The 25,098-nt window shown below is 41.1% G+C and overlaps 1 protein-coding gene across 2 annotated transcripts; it reads right to left on the reverse strand.

The window, feature by feature from the left end:
• Positions 1 to 2,308: 2,308 nt before the first annotated feature.
• On the reverse strand, positions 2,309 to 22,099 carry ca12 (carbonic anhydrase XII). 2 transcript variants are annotated; one of them, XM_007907766.2, is made up of 11 exons: positions 21,891 to 22,099; positions 19,675 to 19,695; positions 15,352 to 15,534; positions 13,626 to 13,768; positions 12,399 to 12,494; positions 12,226 to 12,289; positions 11,659 to 11,816; positions 9,033 to 9,159; positions 6,020 to 6,043; positions 4,613 to 4,694; positions 2,309 to 3,774 (listed from the first exon to the last, which is right to left on the reverse strand). In XM_007907766.2, the coding sequence occupies exons 1-11, from the start codon at positions 21,988 to 21,990 to the stop codon at positions 3,702 to 3,704; spliced, it is 1,071 nt and encodes a 356-aa protein (XP_007905957.1). In that variant the 5' UTR covers positions 21,991 to 22,099; the 3' UTR covers positions 2,309 to 3,701. The 2 variants fall into 2 exon arrangements, with proteins under 2 accessions (XP_007905957.1, XP_007905964.1); XM_007907773.2 differs by lacking the exon at positions 6,020 to 6,043.
• Positions 22,100 to 25,098: the final 2,999 nt, after the last annotated feature.

A 25,098-nucleotide genomic window follows, 5' to 3' on the forward strand; every position in this document is an offset into this window, starting at 1 on the left:
TTATTATTTTAGCTCCCCTACTGGCATGCCACCCAACCCGGCATGGACGGTGCTATATAAATGCAAGTAGTTGTTGTACTTCTACCCTGACAGAACTAAGTTACAACAGCATATACTCTGCATTTAGATGACAGATGAGTTTCAAAATTACTTGTTAGGTGACTTCTAATAATAATACTTGCATTTGATATAGTGCTTTTTACGTCTTCTAGACGTCTCAAAGCGCTTCACAGAATATGCTGCAAAGTGAATTACCATATATTTGTGGGCGAAAACACTGTGACTCAGAGCCAAACAGTGAGTAATGTAGTCCTCTTAGCACATGGCATGTTTGTTCAATTTCAAATACTTTGCCTGTCACTCTAGTTAACATCAATAACAACTTGTATTTATATAGCACCCCTTGCACAGGGTAGTGTCCCAGAGTGCTTAAAATAAATTATTGTACTTTAGATTAGAACAAGGCAGGATTAAGTTAATGGTAGGGCCAGAAATTGAATACATCCATCGGAAGAATGACCTTCAGCTCATAAAAATGAATTAAAACAAGAACATTTCCTTTTGCCAGAAGGGTAGGCAAGGTCGCACAAAATACCAGTAATGCAGGCATGAAAATGAATGAATAAACAAATCTAATACATTAAAGTGACACTTTGCTCTTTATTAAACTTCAACACTAGTTTGACAGTTTTAAAAGTACAGAACAAAGACCGTGTTTAAAAAGCATCAACACTTATTGCTGGAATCATCAGATATTCAGGATCAGAGCCTGAAAATTGCTTCATCTCCATATTTGTCAGAAACATCTTAAATCTATCCAGGTTTCAACTAAATCTTACAAAAATACACTGCTTTTTCCTTCCTTGTATTTAATAAATTACATTCTTGCATTCTTTTAAACTGAAGTTAAACACTGTACAGCACTGCAATGTCTGGAATATACTGTATTTACACTGTCTGCATTATTCCAAAAGAAATCTAGACAGTTTTGAATTTGATGTATTCACTGAACCTTAAAAAAACTTTAGCTGACTTAACATTATGTAGACAAAAAAGTTTGCTGAACAAAAAAAAGTTTGGAACAAACACATTTTTTTGTATTATTGAGCAAGGAAGGAATGGGTTTAAAAGTCCCGAAGAAAGTGGTAAAACGCATTACAAGGTGATCTCAATCCCAAGGCAGTATTCATCTGAAACTCAGACAAGATCTTTAATTGCCCACAAATCAGACTCGACCAGAAAGAAAGTCAACAGGAAGTGGCTTGTGCTCACCGCTTGGGACACTTTTGTGCTCCTATGTCAACAATAACAGGAAGAAATGACTGTGGGTATCACAAAGGGGTTAAGACATATAAAGAGAAAGTAGATTGGGATCCTGGACAGTAAGTGTGACAGTCCAGTGCTGGGAGCGTGCTGTCTTCTGAAAGGATATTAACCCCAGCCCACCTCTATCTATTCAGGTGGATGTTAGGATTCCATAGCAGAAGGGAATTTCTCCTGTCATCGTGGCCAACAATCCCCTGGAAAAATTGCACCTCATGGCTAGTTTAGGTGATATGCTGTGCACAAATTGGCTTGTTTTTGCCTAGACACTACTCTGAAGTGAAATTCCTTTTAAAGTGCTTTGAGATGTTCCAGTGTTATAGGTGCCTCATCAAATGATAGGTTTTATTATTTTAGCTCCCCTACTGGCATGCCACCCAACCCGGCATGGACGGTGCTATATAAATGCAAGTAGTTGTTGTACTTCTACCCTGACAGAACTAAGTTACAACAGCATATACTCTGCATTTAGATGACAGATGAGTTTCAAAATTACTTGTTAGGTGACTTCTAATAATAATACTTGCATTTGATATAGTGCTTTTTACGTCTTCTAGACGTCTCAAAGCGCTTCACAGAATATGCTGCAAAGTGAATTACCATATATTTGTGGGCGAAAACACTGTGACTCAGAGCCAAACAGTGAGTAATGTAGTCCTCTTAGCACATGGCATGTTTGTTCAATTTCAAATACTTTGCCTGTCACTCTAGTTAACATCAATAACAACTTGTATTTATATAGCACCCCTTGCACAGGGTAGTGTCCCAGAGTGCTTAAAATAAATTATTGTACTTTAGATTAGAACAAGGCAGGATTAAGTTAATGGTAGGGCCAGAAATTGAATACATCCATCGGAAGAATGACCTTCAGCTCATAAAAATGAATTAAAACAAGAACATTTCCTTTTGCCAGAAGGGTAGGCAAGGTCGCACAAAATACCAGTAATGCAGGCATGAAAATGAATGAATAAACAAATCTAATACATTAAAGTGACACTTTGCTCTTTATTAAACTTCAACACTAGTTTGACAGTTTTAAAAGTACAGAACAAAGACCGTGTTTAAAAAGCATCAACACTTATTGCTGGAATCATCAGATATTCAGGATCAGAGCCTGAAAATTGCTTCATCTCCATATTTGTCAGAAACATCTTAAATCTATCCAGGTTTCAACTAAATCTTACAAAAATACACTGCTTTTTCCTTCCTTGTATTTAATAAATTACATTCTTGCATTCTTTTAAACTGAAGTTAAACACTGTACAGCACTGCAATGTCTGGAATATACTGTATTTACACTGTCTGCATTATTCCAAAAGAAATCTAGACAGTTTTGAATTTGATGTATTCACTGAACCTTAAAAAAACTTTAGCTGACTTAACATTATGTAGACAAAAAAGTTTGCTGAACAAAAAAAAGTTTGGAACAAACACATTTTTTTGTATTATTGAGCAAGGAAGGAATGGGTTTAAAAGTCCCGAAGAAAGTGGTAAAACGCATTACAAGGTGATCTCAATCCCAAGGCAGTATTCATCTGAAACTCAGACAAGATCTTTAATTGCCCACAAATCAGACTCGACCAGAAAGAAAGTCAACAGGAAGTGGCTTGTGCTCACCGCTTGGGACACTTTTGTGCTCCTATGTCAACAATAACAGGAAGAAATGACTGTGGGTATCACAAAGGGGTTAAGACATATAAAGAGAAAGTAGATTGTGGTAGACTTTACTGAAGGAACACTTTAAATGAATATTGAAAGGCTGAGACCCAAAGTTGCTCAAACAAATTGTCAATCGGTCACAGTTTGCTTCCACTCAAACATTCTCTTGCCCTCTTCTGAGAGAAGTTGCTTGTGCTTTGGGAACAATTCTCACCCACACTGTTCTTGACCTAAAGACAGTGAACATTGGTAAGTAGGTGGGTGTGGGGTGTTGTGGTGGTAGGTGAAGTAGCCAGTTGCAATGGCCCCTTTGATCAACTAACGTCGCCTTTGAAATGTTAATTGGGTGAATGAGTTTACGAATAAAATAGTTGGGACCAGGCGATACATTTAGTGAAAATGTTACTTTACAAATCAACATACTCTAAGAAGCAGCTAACACTAAAAAAGGTATGTAAAGTCACTAGATTTGGATCAAACACAATTTACATTTCTATAACAAGCATTTAGAATATTGTCCTTGCGTATACAAGTTAAACTTGGTCATTAAAACATTGGATTTGTTTCAAAGATGCAGAACGTGCTACAGGAATCGGGTTAATAAAAATAAGCTTTTAAACTTGTAAATATTGGTCCTATGCAACAATTGAAACTTCATATTATGTGAAAAATTGACTGAATATTTTAAATGTTTTTCAATGGATGCTTTTCGTTCATCCTTACGAAAGGTCATCATCTTTGTCTCCTGCAGGTTTGTAGATAACTCCTTGGTTTTCAGTCGCCTTTTTTGTTCTTCAAAAAACAAAGGAAAGTTATCAAAGTGTTGTCTATGATAGTATAGTATCCAACTGCTTTGTGTAGTGTATCCCAAAAAATGCTGACTGACCAGCACCCGGGGATGTCTTTCTGACGTGAAGGACGCTATACAAGTGCAATTTGTTGTTGCATAATAAACTGCCCATCTAATCCGGGGGATGAAAAACAATCTAGCTAAAATCAGATAGAGCACAAACCCAACTTTCTGATCTGCCGCAGCTTCTCCCTGGATAAATCTTAGCCATTGTGGATCTTTGTTATATTGTAATATTTCATTTATTTAAACTCACGTCTTTGGGACTTGTAACTGCTTTGGTCCATGCCAGCTTTCAGGTTTGCAAAATCTTCTGCAGAGTGTCCCACTGGCATTGACAGGAAAGTGACAAAGCACATATATGGCTCACTCCAGAGTTTGGCAAGACATTGAAGAGCAGCCAGTGGTGATCCTAACACTAGCTTGGGAAGTTTATTGTGTCCTTAAAATACATCTCAGCATTTCAGTCTAAATGTTGGTAATATAAATAGCATCATGCCCCAGCATTGTCCTTACAACTTAAAACCCTGAAGATATTCTTCACTGTTAATTCAGTTGGGTTGTTTTACTCAGCTCAGCATGGTTTGTTTGAGATTCCTTTTGTCAATTGAACTGGAATCGCCTAATAACCCGATAAAATACAGCCAATTTAAAGCGTTCCTGCAAACTAGCAGCCTTTCCTATCGGAATGCATCAAAAATGTCGGTTCCTCAGCAAATTTTGAACAAATGTTTCTGATTAACATACTGAAAGAAAAGCATCCAGATTTCAAACACTCACCTTTTTCTCAGCAAGAAGCAACCCAATGCTAAAATAGCAAGGGCACCAAACACACAGCACAATATCACCGCCAGGACTACACCTGTGTGTGGAAAAAATGAAGGAGTTAGCATCCTCGCTTCAACTATAAATAACTCCTGAAGGAAAAAATCAAGCAGCAGTAGCCATTATGCATCGGAAATGCAAATTGTTTTTATTCTCCAACTCCCAAATTAATTTCTAGTGTAATATCAGAAAAAATTGGATGCAACTACAGTGTTTCTCTCTCCTTCCACACCCCCCATCCCCTATTGCACCATCAAGATTCTATTCTAAACCACCTGCAGAGAATTTGGACGCTTTGGGAGATTGTACCTAATGGAAGTGAGGTGTGCAGTAATGGTACATTTTTATACTTTGGTCATCCGGGGTCAGCATTAAGCACAACTCCAGTACAGATCAGAGTTAAACTCCTTCTACTCTCCTATCTTATAACCTTCAGCCTCAGAACTCTATAAGGTACCAGTAATAGTGTGCCATTTCTCTTTCCCAGTCTTAGATTTTCAATGCAGGGCCAAATCAGGTGCTGTTAAATGCTATGGAATCACATCCAGTAGGAACTGGATTGTGTCTAAAACATCCCATTTTGAAACCCGAAAGCCTCAAGAGGAGATTTTTATAATAATCCTATAATATAATAATCCTTGCATTTGATATAGCATCTCATCAGGTCGTCGAAAAGTCTCAAATCGCTTCACAGAACATACTGTAAAGTGTAATGAATGTGCATTCTGCAGACAAAATACCAAATTGTGTGATATTTGTATGAACTCAGGGTGGATTCCTGCCAGTGATGAAAGACCATCCACTGATAACATTTAAACTAATAATAAATAACTAAGTGTGAAATACAAAATTGTTCTACAACCCATTCAATTGTTTAAGTGCAGTTAATTATGCATTTCCTGGTTCTCATTGAGCATTTGGTCTAGTCAGCAGTTTAGGTTATAAAATATTAGCTTTAAAAATACAGAATAAAATTTGTTAATAGAATGCGTTAAACTTGCCACACAGAAACACAGGTTGTCGACCATTGTGCTGAAGAAAGCAACCTTTTTCCAGCATGCATACAAGCAAAGTTAATACTGTACTATGAAGTTAAAAACTGTTTTAAAACAGTTAAAATGTTAACAAAGTGCCACTACAGCTAGCCAGCGTGCAAAATGGTGGCCTTTGTGGGTTAGACAAGTGAGTACAGCATTGGCATAGCTGCTGTATCAAGTCATGGGAACCTCTGGGATGTAGGACAGTTTAAAAAAAACACACATCAGGCAGGAAGATGAGTAGTTAATACAAAAAGAGTTAGATGAGCCATCATTCCATTATCATGCAAATTACAAGCTACACAAAAAGCTCACAGAATATTACCTAGGGACAATTTCTGTGTAGAATCTAAAAGGAAATAAAAAGTTATTTGCAATGCTTCCAAGGGTACGATTGCATTTTCACACCAATCAATAATTCTGACATTCCAATACATCCATCACCTGCTCGCGGGGTGCTGAACCACAACAACAAAATTACATTTATAGAGCATCTTTCACGTCAGGAGGATGTCCCAAAGCGCTGAGCAGTCAGGTGTTGGGGCCCGAGCATGGGGGAGAGGTGGTGTAGGGGTGAGGGAAGGCAGAGAGGTGGGAGGGCAACAAAAGGCACGGTTGAAGAGAAGGGTCTTGAGACCGGCCTTGAAGGAGGCAAGGGAGGAAGCGAGACAAAGGGAACATGGGATGAAGTTCCAGAGTGTGGGGGCAGAGAGGCTGAAAGCCCGGCCACCGATGGTAGGGCGGGTCGTGTGGGAGACATGGAGCAGACCCGAGCCCGATGAACGGAGGGAACGGGCAGGTTGGTAGGGAGTCAGCAGGTCAGAGAGGTAGGAGGGGGCAAGGCCATGGATGGCCTTAAAGGTGAGGACGAGAATCTTGAACACAATCCTCTGGGGGATGGGGAGCCAGTGTAGTCGGGCGAGGGTGAGAGTGATGGGGTCGCGGAGCCTGGTGCGAGCTGCAGAGGTTTGGATGATCTGCAGCTTGTGAAGGGAAGAGTTGGGAAGGCCATGAGGAGGGAGTTCCCGTATCGAGCCTTAATGTGACGTGATATGAAAATCCAGTCATGATATTGAAAGCTAATTGCACAATCACTGAAATGTTTTGGTCATAATGTTTTAAATTGGAACGACTTAAATTCTTCTTACCCCCACCATGTCAGGTTAACTGCAATAATAATAAACCATAATAATAACCTTGCATTTGATATAGTTCTTTTCATGTCAGGATATTCCAAAGCAGTTCACAGCAATTATTGTAAAGTGACTGTATTTTGTAGGGAATCATGGCAGCCAATTTGTGCACAGCAATTTCATCCAAAAAGTAAATTTGAAGTGGATTAATCGGGGGGTTGTTGCTCAAGACCAGGAGAAACTCAAATAGTGCCATAGGATCTTTAATGTCCACCTGAACAAGCAGACGAGATCTCAGTTTAAAGTCACACTTCAAGGATCAAATTATATTGTAGGGTATAGTAGAGAAAACAAGTTTTGAAAAAATTGACTATACAAAACTTGGGAGTATATTTTGTAATCAGGTTGCCAAAAAAGTGCAGCTTACTTGTGCATTAAGCATTAATCTCTTTATCAATCTCATATTGCTGATTAGATCGACATATTTATCAAAAAAGGTCAAAGAAAAAAATTGGCAAACAAAGATTCAAAAAACCTAAAAGAGCATTTTGCTCATGAAACAGTCAATTAACTTTACTGTATATTCTGTGAAGCCCTTCCAAATGTCTCAAAGATGTGGGAAGGCGCTACATCAAATAATAATAATAATAATCCTTGCATTTGATATAGCGCTTTTCACGTCGGGAGGACGTCCCAAAGCGCTTCACAGAACACACTGTAAAGTGAATTGACTATATATTTGTGGGCGAACGCGGCAGCCAATTGCGCACAGCAATGTCCCACAAACAGTCCTGGATTGAAAATGACCAATTTATTAGTTTTGTTTTTGGGAGGGATTATTATTAGGCGTGTGGAGTAAGGAAACTTGCCCAAGGTTTCGCCCTCTGCCTGGAATTGAATTCAGGTCTCTCACTTGCAAAGCGAGTGCTCTAACCACTGAGCTACAGGACTCCACAAATGCAAGGATTATTATTATATAATTTATTTTGAATAGTCTAAAGTTGATTGGATAAACTCTCCTGTAATAATCACTGTTTTTCATCCAAATTTGGTGGGGGGGCGGGGAGAAAGGGAAAAGAGTAGGAAGATCAACCAATAGCCTGCTCTTCCCCCAAAATCCTATTCTTTTGCCTGACAGGAACTGGGTGGAGAATTTACTGACATCGGAGTTGGCCAATTACATATTTCAACAGCTCGGAAGTTTAACTTTAGAAATGAGTGAGGTGTGTTTTTTGTTAAAAAAATGGATCATTGCCTCTTAGTTTGGGAAAGGAAAAGATCCTGGAAGAACTCTTTATTCATGGACACAATGGTTGAGATCCGGTGGTGATGATATCAGCACATCACATTGTAAGCTATACGTGGAAATTGGCAATAGCCCTGACCTTCCTGCAACTGGAAAACAATATGCACAAGTAATCTTATGGGTAACTAGAATCACACAACCTGTGTGACCACATTCACCTGCACAATTTGTTACATTTTCCAAGGTCTCTTTGCCCAAGATGCCACTTTGAAATTTGTATTTGCTAACATAAATAAAGTGTTAAACTCATACCTTTCATTTACTAATATCTCTGCATTAAACATTCAAGGCAAAGCAGACTAAAAAAAATGTTTTTCCCAAATTGATTTCTTATATTCAGGAGTTCTTATATTAAGGAGGTCAAATTCAATTTTGTGAGCTATCTTCATAACTTGGAATCAAAGTTCTGGCATCAACCTCTTCTCTAAACTCTTGAATGAAGTCAGTGTTCTTTAGGAGGAGTCCAAGAACTGCACACAATGATTTAAATCGGCCTCACCTATTTTCTATACAAGATGAAACAAAACTTACTTTTAATTATTTTTAATCTATTCCAACATACAATTAGTTTTGTTGATGACAGCTCCTCACAGACAAGAGAATGAACACCAGTCTCACCCTGACTCTATTTGCTGTGCAACATTTAGAGATTATGTTGGACACAAATCACTAAGTAGTTCAATGACAAATTTTGCATTGATACAGCACCATTCACATTAGAAAGTCTCAAAACACTTCACAGAAATAAAATTGACTGGAAGTCTAAGCTGGCGGGGGAATTGAGGAGGAGTGGGGTGGGGGGAACGGGGTGGGGGGGGAAGAAAGGTGACAAAAAGCTGGTTGTCAAGAAAGGTCTTAAGTTTGGTAAAACGGTGTAGGTGTGTTGAGGCTTTGCTCACCTTCATGGAATGAGACTAGGACCTCTCGTTTCCCCAGTTTCTGCACGTGACGGAAATTCTTCACCATTCCAGTTTGATTAGTTTCCTCTTTATCCGAGACAAACAAATCGCTCTCTAGCTCGTTAAGCTGGAAAGGAATCACAATTACTGTCACACTGGGCTCTGTTTCTGAAGTTCTGGACATAATCTACCTGCTCTCCCGAGCATTCTCTTTTGTATTGTTAAAATGGGATTATTTTAAAAATAAACCATTTCCTGGCACCTTCCAGTCCTGGCAAGATAATGGTTGGGATCTGTTCCCAGCTTTTAAGATTGAGATTTGATTTTTATTGTAAACTCAATTGTCAACTAGGCACACAGAGTGCTGACTTAGTGTAAAAGATATGGATGTTCTCTAGCTCTGCTTGACCCCTTTCTGCGGCTGCAATATCAACAACTTGCTTTCATATCCTTCCAATTTTGTATTGCATATCGTTGCCCTTCACACAGGGTAGCATCTCAGAGTGCTTAAATTCTGCAAGATTGTGCAACCAAGCCTCAGTACATTTTGTGAGGTGCTGAAATTTGATGCAAAATCATTTTGTGTGTTTACTAACTTTAAAGTTCCCTTTTCAGATAAGAATTCCTGCCATCCCACTTAACAGGATCAACAACATGCCTATCAAATGATAACACCCTAACAGCATTAGAAATAATCTAGAATCATATTGTGATAAGACATCAAAATCTTGGTCTCAGTCAACTGGTCGCTTGTTGTAATTGTCACTACCAGCGGATTGACTTAAGATCGTCGTTCTAAGTTTCAAATGCCTCCACTCGAAATTTGTGATCATCCCTCCCCCATCCCTTTTGGTCACCTCCCTCCTAACCAGCCAGTCTCCCACTAGTCTCTGAAACATTTTGGAGACGTTTCCTGAGGTGAAAAAAGCAGTATACAAGTGTAAGTTGCAACTCTCAGGACACCATATCCTTTACAACATCCAAAGAACGATGTTTCTTTGTATAAAAGTAGTTATTCATGGGCCTGCACCGAGCAGACTACCAATTTAGTGCCACATTATGAGCAGTTTTATGCTCAGTTGAACCAACTGGTAACTAGGTTGAAATAGTTAGAACTCAATAGGCTCTTTAGAAACCACACAAGAAAAGGATTTTCGCACTGTCAATTGAGGCTAGATTCAAACTCAGGACCCCAAAGGGCAAGATAATTGTGTGCTAAATCACCCAGTCTATTATCACAAAGTGTTAAAATGACAGGTTTCAAAAAAAAAAACAAATCGGAGACTTCAATTACATCAGGGAACACTTGTCATTTGTATGCTGATTCTTAGGGCAGTAGTACAGAAAAACTGCTGTCATGTTCTTGTTTTCTACAAATATTCAGAGGTTATTCTGAGCTTCTTGTACTAAAGCTGTGATTATGTACACAGTGTACAATGCAATTAAGTTGTTACATTCATACTTTCAACAAAGCCACAGGCTTGTAGAATATTTACCCGATAGGCAGACCAGAGGTTCCATAAATATGAGAATTCATTAGAATACTCAATATTAATGATCACAACTGCCGTCCCCCACAAAAAACAGAAGCAAAATAAAATCAATCCAGCATATAAAGCAAAATATCAGTCCTTGCAGATTAGCTCAGAAAATTATTGTTCCAATTGTGATATCTGACAAGAGCAGGAATGCTTCTGATGCATTTTAAACAAAAAAGATGAAAATTAGTCGGTCCAAAGGTCACAAAGCATTCTTTAGCTCAGAGACTGAGGCTGCCAATTCTGAAGATAAAAAGAGAAACTTTAGCCCAGAGGAACTAAACAGGCGTAATCACGGACACTACCCAGTTCACAAACCTGATCTGCGCTGTTTATAGTGGTACATCCAATTAGCAGAAAGGCCTTTCAAAGTGTTCAAATCAAAAAGATTTTAGTGCAATTATTATTCAATTTGTTTAAAACATACTCCAGTGCAATAAAGCAGAAAAGAAATCTTACTAGCAATTAATAAGTGGAAGTGTGTACACACACACATTACTATGTCCTCACAACAGGTACAGACAAAGACAAGGGCCTTTGTGAGAAACAAAGGTAGCCTGGCCAACAATCCCCGAGATGAAATTGGTCATTTACTTCATAGCTGCTGTTGGGACATGAATTGACTGCTGCATTCACCGAGAACTGCACAATCACTAAACTTTTGAGTAAAATCCTTTGAAGTACTTGGAGACATTTTGATGATGTGAGAAGCTGCTATAATCAAAGGCAAGGATTATTATTAATAATAAACACACTGAACAGGAACTGTGCGTCAGTGGGGAAACAAATACAGAAAAACCTAGGTGTAACCTTGACATTAAAGGATTCATTACTCTGTGCATCTTGTGAAGTCATTTGTGTGCCCTGGAACCTTGAAGTCTCCAGATTCATCCAGAGGACTATTTTATCTATTTAAACTAAAGGCCCAGAAAGGAAAACCAATCTGGCAAGCTATACTAACCAACACATCATCTTACAATTCCCCTTTCTGGTTTCATTAGTAATGTCTGACTAAAACAGTGCTCCCACTCTGAAGAAATGCGAGTACTTAGTGTCGCCTTCAGAAACCTAAATGCTTTCTGACTTACCTGTTCATTAGAGATTTGTACAGACTTCCTGAAAACCGTCCAGAGCACACTGGGATAACAAGGAGGGGTTGTGAGGGACCCATTATAGCGAAAGTATTGATCCAGTCGGTCAGGAAGAAGATCTTCAACATTGAAACCAGGCATGTAGATCTTTTGATCTGTAGAAATGCAATGAAAAGCTAATAGTAACCATTAGCTAAATAAACACTGAGCACAAGTAAAACCAATATATTGAGCTTTTTTTAAAAAACCCAGATGGTCAAAGACTAACTTTCTTTAGCCATGACACTGGTATCGATGCCAGCCATTGATTATATTTGACAGCCCTCTGGATTAGCGAGTAAATTCATAAAGTTTCACCCTCTTAGCACCTCAAGTGGCTGAGTATGAGAAACAGGCTCAAGTCTCAGTTTCATACCATATAAATTTCCCAGCCAGAATTTACGGTTGTCTGATTAAATAGTATCAGATTTTCAATACAATAGTGAGTCACTTTTTGTATCTCTTTGCATCTTGTTCCAAGAGCCCAGTTTCACTTGAATTGATTCAAGTTTACGGAATCCTCACCTTTATACTGGATTTCTTTCAGATGACTAAATACGATCTCATAAGCAGGGTTGAAGTTTCCAACCTACAAAGACATTTTTTTTAAAAAAAGTTCGTTTTTGTATATTTTCTTCTTTGCGAAGCAAGGACACAAGCAAAATAACACACCACTGAATTCAGATACATTTAAATACCTCAATAAGAATTCCAAGAACAGCCAGGCCATCAGGCTTGTCCTGTGCTTCAGTAACAGACTCATATTTATCAGAGTTGTAGTGAACGATATGCAGCTATATGGGTGGAAAGAGAGTGTACAGTAATTAGACCATTGGGGTGATTCTCTGTTCTTTAGTAACACAACAACCGTAGAAAAGTATAATGAATGAGAATCTGGATGAATGGATGTTCTACATTCAGTTTTCAGTACAGAACTCACATCAACCATGCCACTACATACATGTGTCTGTCTGTGTGTGCGTGTGTGGGGGGGGGTGGGGAGGGGGGGGGTAAGGAAGAGGATAACATCACATATAGGAGCGTCACCCCACCGAAGCATACAATGGGGTGGGCAAAGAGACACAGTGATCATGGCGGTCTTTTCTTCCTGAGCTCTGCCATTGACAGAAGCGCACAGCACAGGAGGATGGAAGAAGTAGGATAGAGGGAGACATTGGGTGCCCCCATTTTTGTTCAGTGTAGATCCAAGGGATCAGGGAGAAATTACTTTAAAAGGTGAATTATACCTTTAAATTTGTATAAAAGTCACAAATCCTGAGATAATTACCCCAAAAATTGGGTGAATGCAAATACCACTGGAGTTAACTTGTTTCAGTTAATAAACAAATGGAAAATAATATACATTAACCAATGGCATAGTTCTGTCCCATTTAGTGCAGTTTTGACAACAGAGGGCTGAGGGCTAGAAATTCCAATTATGATTTTCTTTAATTCCAGGTTCCAGCTTGTTTCACTTTGTTCCAATTGCAAACGGAATTGGGAGCAGCTGGTGAATAATTGCCCATTGGATTGGACCACATTTCTAAACAAACTAAATTTGTTTCCCTTGATGATAGTGTGTGAAGCTACCATCGATCCCTTTCCGATGACCTGTTGTTTTAAAACTTTCTTTGCTTGACATTAGGGTGCAAACTCTCGTCAGTGGTCCTGGATTTCTCGATCGCAGACAAGAGGCCAGTCACCTACTTTGGAGTCCGAAAGGAGGGAGGGACATGCACAGAAATGTCATCCCATTTATCTAGAAAGATCATGGAGACGGATCTGCCCAAACTTTAAGCCAGGATTGTACATTACGCAAAGAAACCCAAGGAGAGCAGAGGTGGAGAATACCTTCTTGAAACCTCAAAAAAAAAGTAAGGAAATGCACGCAAGAATGCAGTGTTGGCCCAGGCAGGAGATCTCACCTCTGACGGGTAATGTTGCCCACTGATGGTGTGCTCAGATCCATTGGGCTCAGCCTTACTTCCCCAGTGCATATGCAGCTGCACTGCAGTGTAACGATCAGGCAAGCTTGTGATGTGCATGGTCGGAAGCAAACTCAATTTTACTGGAACAAAAAATAGGAAACTATTGTTAAGCTTTGAAATTCGTCGAAAATCATTTCTAAGACAGCGTTACGTAAAAGTAGTGTATTGGAATCATTTAATAATTAACTTCAATCAAATGGGATGGGAAAATGGCCACTGTTTAACCAAAATCTTCCTACAACTAAGAAATTGCTAATGCGTTAAATCTCCCTTGTTTTTACAGGAGCCTCTTGCCATGAGCTACAATGACTGAGGTGGCAGGAACAAATGACTGGACATATGCATGCACTGGCACGTCAAAGCAGCTGCGTTTTTGAATCAGAGCGTTTACATGGAGACTACAATTCAATACAGTTCATTATCGCTTCAGAGCTGGGTTAAGACGAGTTTGAGAGATGAGTCACACCACCAACGGTAAGCACTGCATATTGTAATCACCGACAAAATCTGTTGCAGATAGGAAGCTCAGGTCTGTACCTACGTTGAATAAAAGGGGAACTCCAGAGATCCATTAATCAATAAAACCTCAGATCAAAACATTTGTTTCACTTAACCCCACGTGCTTTCTGGGGTCTTTGCCTCAACTAAAACCACAATTTGAACTGTTTAATTTGATAACCGGTCATTTGCCTGATCCCATCTGCATTGTTTTTATTTTAAACTCCTGGCCATAAGTGCTGGAAATAATTTTTGGACTAGGTTTAATCCGAATTTGAGACATGTGAAGCATTTGCACAATTTCAGATTCGAATGAGCATTCAGAACATAAGCAAATGCTCATTGTTCTGCCTCAGTGATGTCTTTTCAGCCCCGAAAGGTTTAATACAGCACCTCAATCATTGTTGCTGAGAATTCATTGAAATCACATAAAAGTTTAAAAAAGAATGAGTAGTTAATAAATATGGAAGAATTACTTAACATGTCAACAAATTTACTATTGAGAGGATAATGACATCTTATTGCTGATAATAATTTTACGGATTTGGCTCCACGCACAAGGACAGGTTTATGAGCCAACATGAAACACAAACACACGCCATAGTAAATAAAACTTTATGATTTGAAAACAATTCAATCATATTAATTACAATGCACAGCTACTTTGCAAAGTAGCTACATGCCTGGACAATGCACTGAACTTGGACGAGGCTTGCAGGCAGAATTCACCATGTGTTGGATTGCTCACCCATGAGTAGAGATGGTGCAACATGCAATGAGATTAATACTAAGCGCACCTCTATATAAATGCAAGTTGTTGTTGTCGTGTCGGAACAAAGTGTAGTAACTTTTGAAGGGAGGCGTGCGATGGAAGGAATAGGAAAAAAGGAGAGATTTCTTTCAGGCCTAGACTCCTGGTAGAAATAATTCTTGGACTAGATTTAATCAGCATTTGAGACATGTGGAGCATTTGCACAATTTCAGATTCAAATGAACATTCAGAACATGAGCATTATAAAATGGTGTTTTGCCCACAAAATATACAGCCAATTCACTTTCTCTGAAGCGCTTTGAGACATCTCGAAGATGCGATCAGGCGCAATATCAAATGCAAGGGTTATCATCATTATCATCTGTGGTGTGTGTTTATTAATGACGGGCTTACGTGCATGCCCATCATTTGTCAAGGTCAATCTCTCAGTTTCCGATAGGTTGTATCCCATCAACTGCATGGGCTTCAGCGAGGGATCGTAGGCGAAGATGCCATTGTGAAAGTCTATGGGTGACTGCTGGTGTACACTTCCACAGTGTGGATAGCTTGATCCCCATTCGTCTTCTCCGTGAGGTCCTGCAATGGATTGTTATTTCATTAAACTTTCTGTTTTTAATCGCTTACTTCATATGATCACCTCTACGAGGTTCTCACACATATACTAGAGAATGAAGATTTTGAAGCCGTTTCTCACTTTCTTTCAGGCATAAAAATTATTTCATTTTACAATCGCTAATTCCAAAGATTTTCATCCACACTCCACAACCAGGTCTGCATTTCTAATCCAAACCACACTTAACTCACTGACACGTCTGGTTTTGCAATGAGTGGAAGATTTAAAAGTAGGACATGCCATTTTGAGATAGAGACGCAGCAGATTAACAATCCCAGGCAACTGAACTCTGAATACCCTTTCTAAAGTGCAGCCTGTTACTGAGCTTTCCTGAGGTAGCTCTTGACTTCTTTTCAGAAGTAACAGGGCACATTATCCCTCCTCCTGTCAAGAGCCAGTGCACATCACTCCATAATCATAAAAATCCCTCAAAAAAAATAATAAATTGGTCATTTCAATCCATGACTGTTTGTGGGACGCTGCTGTGCGTAATTGGCTGCCACATTTCGCACCACAAATATACAGTCAATTAACTTTACAATCTATTCTGTGAAGCGCTTTGAGACGTCTATAAGATGTGAAAAGTGCTATATCAAATGCAAGGATTATTATTATAATCACACTATAGAAAACCTCAAAAGACCCAGATAAGATGTGACATCAAATAGAACATAAATACACCAAATAGAACAAATAGCACGCAAGTACAATTAAACTGGTCTATTTCAAAGTAACCACACACAGAAATTGCAAAATGGATAAGAAGTCTTCAGGTTTTTAAAGTGACTACATTCACAGTTTAATACATTGGTGTCTATTACTGCATATTTCTGAAAATATTTTGTTCGCACTTAATTTACTTTTCCAACCACATTTGTTGAACCAATGCAAAGTCACTGGACGAGAGGCTCTTTAGTTTACATTCAAGCCCACAGTGATGGGAATGGCAATATTTGTTTTCTTAGGGCGAGAAATTCCTCACTGTAGCCGAGGCCAAGTTTAACTCTGGCACCCGGTGACATGAAGTGCCGGCCACTGGGCACTTTGTGCTGTCGTCAAGTTTATTTTTGTAGCTTAGCTGGCATCTCTGTGTACCATTGCATACATCCCAACACTCTATGCAAGCGCACAAGTAATTATTGCGTGCTTGCATATGCAGAAGCAGTGTGCCAGTGCCTGGACCATTGCACTGCTCTGGAGAGGAGCCCAGGCAGCAGTGTTGGACACTCTGATATCAATGAACGATGTGTGCACGTACCCAGTGGCTTGGGCTGCAAAAGCAGTAAGTGGGTCATTGTTAAACTCTATACAAATCTGTGCAGTGACTTAAACAGGTGGGGCTGCCATTAGTTTTGGAACTACTGTCAGCTGCAACCAAGCACACAAAAAATAATGAACCAGAGAGCCTTCACTGAACTCCTCTTCCCCCACCCCCAAACCTCACATAGTAAACAATTCCAGGGCCTGACAAAAGAAGAGCAGACAACTTGAGATTCCTCATGTCAGACACAGACAATTGCCTTTATAAAAACAATTAATAATCCTTGCACTTATCACGTCTTCTGGATGTCTCAGAGCTCTTCACAGAATATGCTGTAAAGGGAATTGACTGTATATTTGTGGGCAAATTGGAAATAAGCCAAAATCTTAAAGACAGAAGTCCAGGAATACTTACTCAGCTTTTTCCCAAAAGCTCACCGTCTGAGAAATGTTATACTTCCAGTTTTTATTTAAAAAAACAGGAAACAAAACAAACATTTGTCCAAATGCAGTGAGATTGTCTAAGAAGGTATGTGGGTTTCAAACTGAAGTCTTTAGTAATGTTTGGGAGAAAGCACTGAAGGATCTTCAAGAGAACTGCTCAGGTGATCATTAATTTTTATGCATTAGAATTAATAATGCTATACGTTTTTACGTAATGCTTTTCATAGCCAAAGGTGGAGGAAAGCAATCAATTAAATATTTACCAAACTGCACACAATCCTGTGCATAGCACTAAAAGGAACCAACTTAACAATTGAGGCTTTTCATAGTGAGCAGTTTGTCCGAGAAAGGCTCAAGCACTGAACCTTTGCCATTCTTCCCGGGTAATTCACCAACAGTACATCCACATCAACTCCATTCCAGGCCTCAACATAAAGACACCGAAACAAAAAATTTGCAAACTGAATCTTTCAAGTTAATTAAATTCACATCAAGTTTGAACCTTCTGCTAATATTCATGTTGCAATGAATATGCATCATAAATGTCAATTAGTAGTCAGGTGCCATTGCTGGCCGTCAGCTGAAGGAGTCATTATGAAGGGCTATTGTTCGAGTTGACAGAATGCTGAATAGTCACATAGCTAGGAATGAATTTTGATGCAGCATAATAATGTATGGACTTTTTCACTCTGGCAGACATGTCATTGCTTTAACTCACATGGGACTGGCTACACACCAATATTGCTCACTGTAACCTTTGCATTTATTTATTACTCAGATTATTCCCTGTATCTTTTTCTAAACAAGCACGCTTGCAAACCAGTGGAAACATTTGATGCAACAAATTCCACAAGAATCCTCTCAAAAGGACAAGAAAGAAATTCGAGCCGATTTAGAATCGGTTTTCAATGCAACACTCACCATTTAAAGCCTCCACATGGAAAGTAAACCCAATAATACCTGATAGCATTGTTCCCTTCAGCTCCTCCACTCTTAACATCCTCCCTCTCCCCCTCCCCCCCCCCCCCGCCATCCATTGGGTGAAGCTGTATCCCTGTTCTGTTTCTGTTATCACACTAAAATGTAGAATGGACGTTAGCCTGGCTCAACTGGTTGCGCTTTCAAATCAGATTCACAAAGCTGTAGGTTCCAGCCCCATGTTAAACATTGACCTCAGTCCTGGCAGTCACTCCAATGCAGTGCTACATTGTTCGAGGCTCTGGCCTTTGAACGAGGCGTTAACCGAGGCCCTTTCTGCCTCTTTGGACATCAAAGACTACATGGCGCTATTCAAAGGAGAAGTCTCCTCCTCTCACACACCCACAAACAATATCCTGGCCAACAATCCCAAAATAAAATTTGTCCTTCAATTCATAATAATAATAATTCATGCCTATTTGTGGGACAATGCTGTTTGGCAATTTGGTTTCCTCATTCACCCTCGAAACACACAATCACTGTAATTCACAGTAAAATCTTGTGAAGCACTTTGAAACAATCTTGATGACATGGCACTATACCATGAATTAAATGATAAAACAAAAAAGGTGACAAGCTGTTTGGAATTTCTGTGGTGCAGCCTAAGTATACTTGGTGGTTCCATCGTGTGATGACTTAATAGGTGGGTTTGGAATGTTTTTTGCTGGAACTATTCTCTTCAATCCAATAACAAGAGTGGAATGTTCTGCAATGCTTAACCACATACTATTATCATACTAACAACAATAATAATAGTATACAAACACACTGAAGACCATTTAATGGTAATTAGCAACCTGGGTGCCATCCCTTGGCATCCTAGTTTCTGAATGGTTGTTGTACACGCAACGTTGGCTGTGATCAAGAAATCAATGTCAGTCGTGGTCGTTGGAAAGGGGAACAGTAGTTTAAGCTGGTTCCAGTCATGAAGGGTATTACTCTACTACAGCCTTCATCTGTGAGACAGGTTACTGGACTTCAGCAAGGTACCGTACAGAAATACATTAGTTGTGCTAGGAATTCCATTTGATGGTGACTGCCTATAATTGATTCAACCACAGTTTCCAGTTGTGCAACTCCAGCTATATACCCTCAACAGCAAGGCAGGACAGAGAAATTAAACTAGGTACGCTGGGAGTCTATAATCACAGCCAGAAATGACCTGTCTCCTCCAGAAATCCAAATATTGACCATTTTCAAAAGATTGAAAGTAGCAGAACTGTATTTGATACAATGTTTTATTATTATTATTATTATTATTATGCAGTTGTTTCCAAAACCAAGCAACGACAACCATTAGTTCCTGGATTCAAAAACAATTCACATTTAATTTCAACTGCTGTGCTACAGACTGAAGCTCAAGCGGTAGATCAATTTATAGAATGTGCAGTAGATAATTGGGAGAAAATTAAGAGACTTACCAGAATAACTCCATCCAGATGCTGTATGGGAGGGAAAAAAATATGAAAAGCATGATTACACGTACACTGTAAAATAACAGCCAGCATATGATAGAAAATGTGATTTGTGCTAAGACGTGTATACTGTTGCTCGCACATGAAGGCAGGCGGGAATGCATTAAACTTGATCAGACTGCAAGGAGATATTCAATCACAGGAGAATGCCCTTTAATCCTTGCATTTGATATAGCGCTTTTCACGTCGGGAGGACATCCAAAGCGCTTCACAGAACACACTGTAAAGTGAATTGACTGTGTATTTGTGGGCGAACGTGGCTTTGGAGGGATTATTATTAGGCGTGTGGAGTAAGGAAACTTGCCCAAGGTTTCGCCCTCTGCCTGGAATTGAACTCAGGTCTCTCGCTTGCAAAGCGAGTGCTCTAACCACTGAGCTACCGGACTCCGCAACAGCCTTTCTGACAGCCCGGGATGGTCCTGGCGAGAACCATTCTCAAACAATGCAGTGTAAAACCCAATGAATTCTCTCCAATGAATTCGGTAAACAGGGTGGCAATTGAAGACAATACATAGCTATTTATTCTATGGGAATGAGTGCTACATCTTCCCTGTGTGATATTGGAAGCCCATTGATCATCATCACTAAAAAAAATAATACTCATGTCTGATAACTTACACGGGTCCTTAAAGAGTCCTTAAATGTGATGTAGTTTTCTGTGTGTGTGTGTGTGTGTGTGTGTGTACCCAAGTCTCACCTTCCACCAAACGAACATCACACTGAATTCATGGGTCTTTAATAGTTTTGAATCTCCCGCGGATTGGGGGGTTAGGGGGGAGATCTCTGGTCCTGGGAGACGGGAACCATTCTCTTGTGGTGTAAACACTGACTGTATCACTGTGACTAAACTTCTCTTATTACGACTGGAGGCTCTGGGTGTGAAAAGGGGGTTAGGGATGGAGGAGAGCAGTTGTTTCCCCCTCTCCTCCTCTCCTCCTGGGAGATCGAGAGGAAAACCCTATCAGTCTGATCCGCTCATCGTGGAGCAGCTTCGTCGACATCCCGCAATCTGCCCCGAGGCTCAAGGACAGAGTGATTCCGAGCTGCGGGCGGTGGGCGGAGGTATTGCGGGTTCGGGGTTACCTGCGCTCGGCATTAACAGCCGAATCCGCAAAACGTTTCCAACTCCGCAAAAAGCTCTCCCCCATCAGGACAGGATTAGACAACTTTCCCCAAACAATACTCCTACCCTCTCCCCCCACCAAACCTCCCTCCATCCCTCCCTCCCTCCCTCCATCCATCCGTCCCTCACACACGCAAAGCATTTTCCATTCAGTACAAATCAAGTCATATAAAACCCTGAGCTCTCAACAGCGCAGAGAAAAAGACACTGTTATTGAGAATTAAGCATTTTGAGCTGAAAAGGCTCCAAATAACCGATGGCATCCAACCCCGAGAGCGATCCCCACGTGGATTGAACTGACCCTAATAGGGACCCAACAACACTTCCCCAACAACAGGTTTGAACACTTCTCTGTTCTTTTTATATGTATATATATATATATATATATATAAATAAAACCACTGTAGCTTTTCACACAAAAGTAAAACGTGGGCCATCCCCGCGATGTAGTAGAAACATATACAGTAATTTTTTTTTAAAAAAAGTTCTTAAAACCTTTTTCCTCCCCCCTCCCCTCACAAGTTATCAAATATACCCAACTCCAGCTGGAAACACACCGAATACTACCGAGCAGTGGCAAAGAGAGAAGAGACAGGAGGGAGAGAGGGAGAGGGGGAGAAGGAGAGATAAAGGAACTTTTGTTGGATGGTAGTTAAGGTTTAGTTGAGTGCCCATTAAATGAGACGCCCCAGTGGGAGGGGGAGGGAGGGGGTGGGGTGGGGGGTGGGAGATTTTTTATTTTATTTTATTTACAGACACAAACACACACACACACTTTCCGATTGGCATTTTTTATCAATTACAGAATGAATAAAATACCAACTCTAATCATATCAACAAGTACCCTCCACCCACCCACCCTCCCTCTCTCCCTCTCTCTCTCTCCTTCCCTCTCCCCCTCTCTCTCTCCTTCCCTCTCTCCCTCTCCCTCTCCTTCCCTCTCCCTCTCTCTCTCCTTCCCTCTCTCCCTCTCTGTCGATGGGAGTACAGAGAAATGCAGACGGGAATAACAACCATCACCATCCGAGCCCTGACTTACCGCCGGAGTCCGCCAACGTGGGACCTTTCAACGCCAACGCGTGAAGCATCACCAGAGCCCTGGTCACCACCTCCAGCCACTGGCGGCGCCTCGGGGACATGATGGAGAGAGAGAGAGAGAGAGAGAATAAAGATTTATAACAACACAGACACAGACACACACACACACACACACTCCTCCTTCAATCTGTGGTCTCTTCACTGAAAAGCAAAGTAAAGTCGGGCTGCGGAGCTCCTTTATAAGCAGCGGTTGCCCGGGGCGGGGGTGGGAGGAGGAGGAGGAGGGAGGGAGGAAGGGAGGGAGGGAGGAGGAGAGGCGTAACCGAAACATCGGAGCAAAAATAAATAGGCGAGTCCGGTTCTACCACTTCCCTCTCTACATCCATCACCGAGAACTGCTCTCCGCTCTTCCCTATTCTTTTAAATTCGTGGTTTTTTTTTTACACACATACATAGGTATATATATATATATTTGCGAATGGTTTGTGTTTGTTGGGTGATGGGGAGCCTGGGGTTGGGGTTGGGGGGTAAGTCCAGCCCTTTAGGGCGGGCGCTCTGCCCTCTCCCCCACACACACACACCTCCCGGTTGTTACGAATACTTTCCCAACTTTGTGGCCAAAAGGGGAAGAAGTGGGTGAGTGAGTGGGGAGAGAAGTTCACGTATCGCACGTTCGCCTGAGATCATCCACACACCCTTTATTTTATATCCTGGAAACAAGTTCCCACCCCCCCCCCACACACACACACACCACACCCCCCACCACCACACCCCCACCACCCCCCCCCCACACCACCCCCAGCACCCCCCCACACACACACACACCCACACACACCCACCCCCCCCCCACACCACACCCCCCCCCCCACACACACCCCCACCACCACACACACACACACCCATCCCCCCCCAAACACACACACCCACCACCACACACACACACACCCACCACCACACACACACACCCACACCCCCCCCCACACACACACCCCCACACCCCCCCACACACACACACCCCCACCACCACACACACACACCCACACCCCCCCCACAAACACACACCCACCCCCCCCCATACACCCCCCCACCACCACCACCCCCCCACACACACACATACCCCCCCCACACACACACCACCCCCCCCACACACACACACACACCCCCACACACACACACCCACACACACATACCCACCCCCCCCCCACACACACCCCCACACACACATACCCACCCCCCTCCCCCACACACACACAAGTGTTGTATTCTCCCCCCCAATTCCCTCCCCAATTTCTGAACTTTTTCCAAACTACCCCCCACCCCCCAACCCTCCTCTCCCCCACACACACACACACACCACACAACGCATGTTCTTTTTAGTCCTACAAGTTACAAGACAGATTAAAAGAATCCTGATCTCTCAATAATACAGAGAGAGTGGGGTGGAGTGGAGTTGGTGGGGGGGGGAACATTATGATTGAGAGACCCCTGAAAAGCATTCTCAACTAAAAAAAATACTACTGTGCCAGACCATCCCGACACTGGAATAATTCTCAGATCAGGTCCAAATCATTCCCCCCCCCCCCCCCCCCCCCCCCCTCCAGGCGAATCCCGAGTTTTAAAGTTGGTGAAAGAAAACGAGGAGCCACACACTGCACAACAGAGTCTTTGTCTCCACTCCGATGTTAATTGTCCATCTGCCAATCTCCCACTGGAATCATTTAAACTCGTCCTGAGTTTCCAAAGGGTCAGCGAACCGTGAGAGGAGGGGGAAGAGCTCTCTTCATCTCGAGGTGAAAAGGCTGTCGCAAAAAAAGACTAAATGAGCGACTGCCTGGGCACTAATCTGGTTTAAAATGTGTTTTTTTTTTCTTCTTCCCCCCCTCCCTCCCCACCCCACCACACCACACCACACCCTGGTTAATTTTTACCAGCCTTGGAGGTGGTTGTTTCACCCACCAAATATACAGTTCAATTCGCTTTGGATTAGCATCTTGAGAAGCGCTTTGAGACAGCTCAACGACGACGACTAGGGTTTATGTAGCGCCGTTCACGCTGGCAAGCACGCTGGAATGTTTCCACGATACGATAAGGCACTATATCAAAATGCAAGGATTATTCTTGTAAATTGCCATGGGTTTTAGTGATTTAAGATGCTTCGTTTCTGGGACGTTTTTCATTTTCCACTTTCAGCTGAAAGTAGATTCACGGGGGCTGTAACCTGGTAATCAGTGCTAAAAAGTGATCTGCTTGTACGCAAGTGGCTTTTTTTTAAAAAAAATAGTTTTTATCCAAGAACAACTTTTTGTAAACTTGCATACCAATCAGTTTCGTAGCTTTAATTTGTCTTAACGTAACGGATCACAGGATATAATACCCCTTCCTTGACTGTGTGTACCTATCAGCAACGTGTAACTTGACTCTCCTCGTGTAACTTGAATAACCCTGTAATACCCAGCTCAAGAAAGCTTGTCAATCTTGTAGAATTTAGAAGAGCCAATAAAACACATTTTAACATTGAAAACTTTTTTTTTAAACTTGGTTATCCTTGGCTATTAGAAAACACATCTATCAACAACAACAAATTACATTTGTATAGTGCCTTTCATGTCGGGAGGACGTCCCAAGGCTCTGTCCTTGTCAATGTGTTTCATTAAAAATAAACATTCCTGCACATTGTAATTCAAAAGTCTTTCTGAAGTTGCCAGAATTTAATATTGTTAAATAAATGTATGTGACATTTTTTGTTAACATTTATTATTTGGTCAGCTGGGTATCCAGACACATGCGGAAACCCATTATCCAGTGTTTCATAAGAGTATACAGACCAGTCTGCGATACAGAGAATAAGTCCAAGGCTTATTTCTGTCTGTAACTCATTGCCATATGCCATAAACTTTATAGTTTTTGGAGGAAAGGGCATTCTATCCCATGATTTGGGATTGAGCCACAGCAACCATGTACATCCCAGTTTCATTAGGAGAGATTGCACTCAGAATTAGCCAGGACCACAGTGAAGGCCATTGGTGGTGGAAGCCTTTTACAATAGTTTGCGAAATCGCGACCAAAGATGCCAAGAGTGATCACCGGGCTCCTTTCAAGGTAAAATCAACCGCCGGGGACTCCCACCCAGCCCAGATTACAGCAAACTCATCCTTAGTAAATAGCAGTTACAGGGACACGTAAAGGTAGCTGGGTGGGCGGTAATGAAC

The sequence above is a fragment of the Callorhinchus milii genome, unplaced genomic scaffold, assembly GCF_018977255.1.
Source record: "Callorhinchus milii isolate IMCB2004 unplaced genomic scaffold, IMCB_Cmil_1.0 Scaffold26, whole genome shotgun sequence".
Classification (NCBI taxonomy): domain Eukaryota; kingdom Metazoa; phylum Chordata; class Chondrichthyes; order Chimaeriformes; family Callorhinchidae; genus Callorhinchus; species Callorhinchus milii.